General features: G+C 37.6%; 1 protein-coding gene across 1 annotated transcript; it reads right to left on the bottom strand.

The window, feature by feature from the left end:
- Nucleotides 1-205: 205 nt before the first annotated feature.
- LOC5574764 (perlucin-like protein) lies at nucleotides 206-1,180 on the bottom strand. The gene is made up of 2 exons (XM_001661598.3): nucleotides 986-1,180; nucleotides 206-918 (listed from the first exon to the last, which is right to left on the bottom strand). The coding sequence occupies exons 1-2, from the start codon at nucleotides 1,079-1,081 to the stop codon at nucleotides 538-540; spliced, it is 477 nt and encodes a 158-aa protein (XP_001661648.2). The 5' UTR covers nucleotides 1,082-1,180; the 3' UTR covers nucleotides 206-537.
- Between the last annotated feature and the right edge of the window lie 7,222 nt (nucleotides 1,181-8,402).

The raw sequence follows: 8,402 nt of genomic DNA, 5'->3' as shown, positions 1-8,402 counted from the left end.
GGAGAAAAAACATTAAGTACTTCGAGTATGAAATGCAACTGGACGCGGTAGAACCGAACTGTCGTATGAGTTTGAAAAGAGGCTAGATTATTGGTTCGTTTCCCAAAAAGTCCGCATAGTTTAAAAACTGCCTTAGAGAAAAAAAAACTAGTTGAATGTTTAGGGCTTTGTTTCAGATTCTGTCCACGCAACACCGAAAAAGAGCTATAGTTTGCCATATATGCTATACTGTAGACAACACACGCTTGAAAATGTTTTACAACAAAATTACAAAAGAAATAATGTTGAAAAAATGAAGCGCAATAAAAAACTCTGATTCGTTTTTAAAAATTTCGTACAATATGGGATTTTGTGTCGAACTTCACTAAACAATTCGTTTCATCTTCACGAGTTCTAAAAAATCCTGTATCGTTTTGTTTTGTACCACTACCACCAAATGCATATCGCATACCTTTATAACAATAGCTATATTTTAAATGCCAATAACTTTTAACAATGCATTGAAACCCTCAACTATCTTGACTCAATCTGCCACTGCTAAAACTCCTCTATGCACGTCGTCCCTCCAGCGTTCTCACAAATAGCATACAGATAATCCCTTTCACAAGGAGCGTCATTCCAGGTCCAGTTGAATCCCTGTTTGGGCCAGTAGTACAACACCACACAATGCTCGCCTCCACCACTAGGTTCTCCGGGCTTCCAACGCGAGAAACGCATCCTTGCTCCGGTGTTGTGCCACACGAAATTGCCGGTCCGAGCCAAATCCGTGGCACCCAGCCAAACTCCGAAGAAACCGGACGAATGAAGTTCCTCGGCTTCGGCGGCCTGAACTGCGGCGTCCTGTTTCTCCTCCGAGTCGATTATGGCCAATTGCATGCCCTTCCGATGACAGTATTCCGACGATTCGAACCAATTGGCCTGCAAAAAATGGGTAGTTTTGAAAAAAAAAACATTGATAAAGGAACAGACCACCAATGATACAAACTGCATAAGTTGCTATGTGGTATTTTGGTTTTGTCGATGAACAATACGATTTATAAATCAAAACCATCAGCAAAACACTTTTTAGAACAAGCTTCATTTTCGCTAGAATTATAATAAAGCGATTAATTAGTCAAGAGGATTGGCTTATTTGCTACAGCTTCGTAGAGCTATTAGCACTACTATGTGATTCTAGTCGGTGTCATATAATCATTTTCGTTGCATTTCGTTATCAGTAAATTGCAATCCCCGGACAGTATTCTCTCGCAATAAGGGCGCGAGTAGTAATCTCGTAATAAAGGAATCTGTGAAGGCTAAACAATCTTTACGAAGTATGTACACCGATTGGAAATAATCGTAGCAAATGTGTACTGATTTGTATTTGCGGTTGAGTTTGATTGCAGATTTGAGATAGTAAAAGATAATACCAGCGATCTGTTAAAAAACAGAGTAGATGTGCATTATATCCGATGCATGCCTGCGCAATTTAGATAAGAGGATTTATTACATGGTTCTTTATCTTGTGTAGTTCTCGAGAATAGAAAACTATAAAACAGTTGAGTCAGAGCTCTATCTAGCATTTCTATTAACCTTCCTAATGCATTAAGAAAAAGTTACACATTATGCATTAAGGGTCAAAAATGACCCATGACTTTAAAACGCTCTCAAAAATCCATTTTTGAACCGATTTTGGTTCTTTTAGCTTTATATAAAAGATATGGAACTCAAGAATGGAACCCTGGAAATTGTTTGTCAGTATGGCCATTCTGGGCACAAGGGCACAAGTGAACCTGGAACCTGTTTTAGAAGGAACTGGCGTATATCATATTCAGCAGTTCATACACATGTATATAACGACGGTTCGAATTTCATGGTTTTTCATTCCGATTTACAAGAGCACCAAGAGGACCAACATTTAGATTTGGCCGGTATTTCGGAGTGTTCCGGAATCGGTTCCGCTAGGGTGTGATGTGGACATTTTCAGACCATCATATAGTACCATCATGCGACGGCTCAAAATACATGATTTTTCATCCAGATGTAAATGGACACCATGCCATATACCTGGCGTTACGCACCTAGTGGAACAGAGCCTGCTTCTCAGCATTTATTAACGGAGAGGTTTTCCATCTGACTATTTTTGCCTATGTATATATGCCAAGGCATGATGATATTGTATACCTGGGAAGTCGAAAAAATGTCCAACCCCAAAGGATCCTCGACCGGTGGGAATCAAACCCCCCATTAGTTTTATCTTACTGAAAAGCTGCGCGTTTACCGCTGAGGCTATATGGGTCTCTTAAACATAAAGTTGTCATACTTGAATTTTATTTCGGTTATCACCAAATTAGTAAAAAATTAGTGCTCCAGGAAGAAATATTGTTTACCATGATATATTTTAGACCAGTTTTGATAGGGCTCTTGATAGGCTGAATATCTTAGCAATTCCTCCTGGAGTTTCTCCAGGGATTCGATAAGCAATTCGTCCTAGGATTCCTGCAACCAATATTTACAGGCATTTAATTTGGTTACCGGCATATCGGTCTATTTTACTTGAAGTAAGAGGGAGCATGGAGAAGAAAGCAATGAATACTAGATGGATAGGTACCGTAAGGGAACGACGAGAGAAATTGGATTAGATGTTGAAGAGGGCATACCATATAGAACACTTTTACTTGAAACATCCTTCTTTTTGGCTAACGTCCCCTATGGGAACGGCTTGGCGTGTTGTTCGAATTACACTACCAAGACAGCCAAGACATTTACAGGGATTCCTTTAGAGATTTCGCAAGGAGTTTCTGCAAGAATGTCTCAAGTGATTACTAAAGAGTAGTGTTTGGTCCGTTGAAACTGTTGCTTGCTCCTTTGTGGGCGAGCGACGGAATCCGGATCAATTGTGTCCGGCTCGCGTTGCGCTGGTGAAAAAAACGAAGTGAGCGGGTGAAAAACGAAACGCGTCAGTAGTGTTTGGTCCGTTGAATCTGTTGCTTGCTCCTTTGTGGGGCGAGCGACAGAATCCGGATCAATTGTGTCCGGCTCGCGTTGCGCTGGTGAAAAAAACGAAGTGAGCGGGTGAAGAACGAACCGCGTCAATAGTGTTTGGTCCGTTGAATATGTTGCTTGCTCCTGGCGAGCGACGGAATCCGGATCAATTATGGTTGGTTTGCGTAGTAATCGCACTATCGGTATCGATAATCCGTGTAAATGCTTTCGTATTCATTTCAAATTATATCTTCATCGTTTACCAAAACGAATCATTTCCCATATCCAAAATCCTAGTGTTTTCTTGTGGAAGTGCAGAGGACTCCTCGGCTTCTATAAAGCAAGTTACACGTCAACATTTCCCTCCCATCCTCAAATTGACCTGCATTCGGACGCAGCCGGCGCCGGTATTGTTTGTTGTAATAATGAGAGCACCAGTACTTACACATTGAAGATGCTACTGACCCCGAGTAATGTCTGTTGGTTCCCTGTGTAAGTACAGCTGTTCTTGCAATAGCAACTGTAGCAACTGCGGGCGGTCAATCATGCTCATGAATGTCTCTAGTGATTACTAAAGTAAATTTTTTACTGGGATTCTTCCAGGAGTTTCTGCCAGAAATCCTACAAGATCTGTTCCAGGAATTCTTTCAGGAAAGCTGCGGAATTTCTCCAGATAATTTTAAGCAATTTTTTCTGGTATTCTTTCAGAGATTCCTCTAGAAAATCAAGGATTCTTGCAGAGAATCTTCAAGGCAACATTTTTTTTTTATGAAGGGATTCTTAGAGTATGTTATCTTCAAGGTTTCCCCCAGGAATTTCTCTAAGAGTTACACTAGGACATTTTGCTTCAATGGTTACTCAAGATATTTATCTAGTGAATTCTTCAGAATTTTCTCTGATGATTCCTCCACGGAAACATACAAAGATATCTCCAAGTAGTCCTCTAAAGATGCTTCCAGGAATTATTCTGAAAATTTCTTCTTGGATTCCTCCCGAAATTACTCCAGGAATTCTACCAGGAATTTTTACAGGTGTTTCTCAACTTACAAATTCCTCAAGAATTTCTTGGAGGAATTCTCCCAGAGTTACCACAAGGGAAATCGCGACATGATTTATTTAAATAATTTCTCCAGACTGACTGGGACTCGTTCTGAACCACCAACAGGGATTCCTCTAAGAGTTCTTCTTGAAATTTCTTCAGTGATTCTCCTATGAATTCCTGCAGGAATTAAGTCATACATTATGCTAAGAACTACTTCAGGGATTATTTTACGAAAATCTCTACAAATATTCCTCCAGTAAATGCTTTACATTGATTTTTTGTTAAATCTCTTCATTGAATCATGGATTTCTCTAGTAAAACCTCTACAGCGATTCCTGCAGGGATTTCTTCAGCTTTTTCATCAGGAATATCACAAAAGATTGCTTTAAAAAAATTCTTAATGATTTCCTCTAGAAATTTTCCAAGGATGGGCTGGTAGACAATCAACTGCACATTTTAATGAAATATGCTTTTCATCTACGCAGTCTTCATTTAAAAAAAAAACGGTAAAAATAAACAGCGGAGCCAAAAAGCATATTTGATGTTTCAGAGATTTTTTCATGAATTCCTCTATAGAATTCTTCTAAGAATCCCTCGATTGGCTCTTGCAAGAATTACTTCAGACATTTTTCCAGGGATTCAACCGGGGATTCTTCAAGGGATTACTCCTTTTTTTTTCTAGAATTACAACGCATTTATCCGCATCGACCAAGGAGTGTGGGTTCGATTCCCACTTCAGTTAGGAAAACTTTTCGTCAGGAACGTGTTTCGATTGTGAAATTGGGCGTTGCATGCTAGTCCGTGGTCTGTTGTGGTGCTTCTTTCAAAGGACAAAAGGTCCACTGGAAGCATTTACGTGACGGTGTTTTTTAAGGTTTCTCCAGGGATTGCTCTAGGAATCTTTTCAGGACCTCATCTATTTTCTTTCAAACATCTTCTTGAGAAGAGGAGTTCCTAGAGGAATCTTTAAAAAAAATCGCAGATGAAATTCAGAATGAATTATTTTTTATTTTGATGAAATCTCTGAAGAAATTCATGGGTAAATCTATGGTGGAATTTATAGAGGATTCTCGAAGAATTGCCCGGAGGAGCTTTTGGAGGCCCAGAACGAGTCTCTAAAGAAATTTGAAGGGTAATTCCTGGAAGATTATCTGAAAAAATCCTTAGAAGATTGGTTGGTTTGACTTTATTAACGAGATTTTTAGCCCTGGGCTAGTTCATCTCGGGACCAACGGCTTTACTTCCCTTCCGAAGGAAGTCGTCACTATAACTTTTTACGTCATAAGTGACTATGTTGGGGATGGGATTCGATCCCAGGTCCTCGGCGTGAGAGGCGAGTGTTCTAACCACTACACCAGGTCCGTCAACGCTTAGAAGATTTCATGTGGCGATTTCCTGGATGCATGCCTGAGGGAATTCCTAAAGTAAACTTTTGAGGAATCCCTAAAGGAATTCAAGAAGTTATTTATTGTAGAATCCCTTGTTGAATTTCTCCAGGAGAATTTCGGGAGCGATCCCGGAGGAAGTCTCAGGAATAATTCGTAGAAGAATCTCGAGAAGACTACCCGAGAATATTTTGGAGAAACAAATGGAGAAATATCTGGAGTAATGCTTCAAGAAATCGTTGTATTGTAACTTGGAGGAAGCCTTAAAGACATCACTGCATAAATCCTTGTAGAAATATTCCTGGAGGAATGCTAAGAAGAGTCCCCGACCAGATAGAAGAAACAAGATTATAACAGTTTTGCTCTTATAGGATTTTATTATGAGACCAGTTGTTATAAAACATATACCGTTAGTAGTTGGAATAACAAATTTAACGCTAAATAAATATAGAATATAACAAATCCTATTAAAATTATACCAATATGATTACAAAACGTGTTACCGACCTGTCACAACAAAACAACATTATTGCAAATTTTGTTATTAGATGTTATTTACAACCAACTTACACATGCAATGTAAGAAATATAATAAATGTCGTGTAATTAATCTGATACAAAAAAAATGTGACAAGTTGAGAACAAAGCCATCTTGACAAAGTAATATGAACTTCTGTTAATTTAACAGCTTTTGTTACAATATGTCATAATCTTGTTATGTGATTCTAGACGGGTGTCCAAGAAGCCTGAGTGGCCCAGAAGTAATATCTGAAAAAGTTCCCTGAGAAATCGTTCGAGAAATTCCTGGAGAAATTCTAGTTAAAATTTTACTAGAGGAATCTATGGAGGAATCACTGGAGGAACTTCTGGCAATATTCCTGATGGAATTGCTGGTATTTCTGGAGTTCTATCGGAAACGGTCTGGTAGCGAACAAAATTTGTTTCTTGGAGAAATCTCAGGGTAACCGCTTGTGGAACCCATGGAAAAATCGATGTAAGGATTACAGTAGAGATTATTTTGGATCTTATGGCTCCTGCACATAAGGCTGCAGCACGTGCACAGAATGCAATCAGTGGATTACAACAAAATTGTATCACAATTATATCAAGATTTGTTACAAATATCAAATTTTATTTCATTTTTGTTCCTGCACGTTGAGTTGTAACAATTTCCTTACCTAATTAAAACAAAATAAGTTATAATAACGAAGGCTATTTCAAATTTGTTTAAATTTATAACATAATTATAAAACAAATCGTGATAAAAAATCGGAGGGAAGTTACTTATACATGTGCGCTTTTATTCATGTAAAAAAACATAACAAATTTTGTTATAATTAAGTTATGAATAATGACAAACTGAGTTATATATTTGTTTGATTTGAAACATAATAAGTTACATTTTTGTTTAAATTATATTATATTTTGTTTCAATTGTGTTTAGTATAGAGGAAAATGTATTGAATTTTTTGTTAGTTTATCTACTACCGACCAGTGGATTACAACAATATTGTAGCACGATTATATCAAGATTAATTACAAATATCAAATTTTGCTTCATTTTTGCTAGAAGTACTTTGAATTCATGGAAGAAATTTAAACATAATTGAAACAAAACCATATTAACGAAAGCTGCTTCAAATTTGTTACTAGTTAGAACATAATTATAACACATTTTTCATAAAATTTGTGAGAGCAATTGCTTACAACAAATTGTACAAATAAATAGTGGAAAATAACAAAATGAGTTATATTTGGGTTTTATTCGAAACATAATGAGTTACACTTTTGTTTGAATTATAACATATTTTGTTTCAGTTTAGTTTAGTATAGAGTAAATTGTGTTATATTTTTTTTTTATTTTAACTACTAGTCATTAAAAATTATAACATACTTGTTTAGACAAAACGCGATAACGGAATAGCAAAATCTTTTTCAACTCTGTTGTAATTCACTAGTCAGGGTACTCTAGCTTTTACTGTATACCTCCCTTGTTCTCTGGTCCGTTCAAAATCCAGTTATGCTGAGTTGACTGTATAATAATTTTTTTTCTAATTTGGCCGTAACGGAAATGATATTCTAATTTAATATTGTTATGTATGGGAAGCTCAGCAGTAAACACACAGCATCTCAGCTAGACCAAACTAAGAGGCATGGGTTCGAATCCCACAGGACGATGATTTTTCCGGGTTGGAAATTTTTTCGACTTCCCAAGCATACAATATCATTGGGCTTGCCAAGCGATATACATAGGCAAAAATAGTCAGATGGAAAACCTCTCCGTTAATAAATGCTGAGAAGCAGGCTCTGTTCCACTAGGTGCGTAACGCCAGGTATATGGCATGGTGTCCATTTACATCAGGATGAAAAATCATGTATTTTGAGCCGTCGCACGATGGTACTATATGATGGTCTGAAAATGTCCACATCACACCCTAGCGGAACCGATTCCGGAACACTCCGAAATACCGGCCAAATCTAAATGTTGGTCCTCTTGGTGCTCTTGTAAATCGGAATGAAAAACCATGAAATTCGAACCGTCGTTATATACATGTGTATGAACTGCTGAATATGATATACGCTAGTTCTTTCTGGAACAGGTTCCAGGTTCCCTGGTGCCCTTGTGCCCAGAATGGCCATACTGACAAACAATTTCCAGGGTTCCATTCTTGAGTTCCATATCTTTCATATGAAGCTAAAAGAACCAAAATCGGTGAAGAAATGGATTTTTGAGAGCGTTTTAAAGTCATGGGTCATTTTTGACCCTTAATGGATAATGTGTCACTTTTTTTGTAGCGCCGCTCCTAGAGGTCGCTGAAAGCTTCTTTAAGCACGAAATTGTTCGTTTTCAAAAGTTAGGAAAAGTCAGAAAATTTCAGATTTATATTTTTTTTCTCTACAAAGTTACAGCTTATTTACCGTGCCGATTGGCCAAAAATGACCCCAATGCACAAGGAAGGTTAAGTATTTGAAATATTCCCGAAAAATTTACAATTGAATCATTCATCTCA

This window comes from Aedes aegypti, chromosome 3 (genome assembly GCF_002204515.2).
Source record: "Aedes aegypti strain LVP_AGWG chromosome 3, AaegL5.0 Primary Assembly, whole genome shotgun sequence".
NCBI classification, from domain to species: domain Eukaryota; kingdom Metazoa; phylum Arthropoda; class Insecta; order Diptera; family Culicidae; genus Aedes; species Aedes aegypti.
Note: the sequence above shows the minus strand (reverse complement) of the source record. Positions and strands in the feature narration are given on the sequence as shown.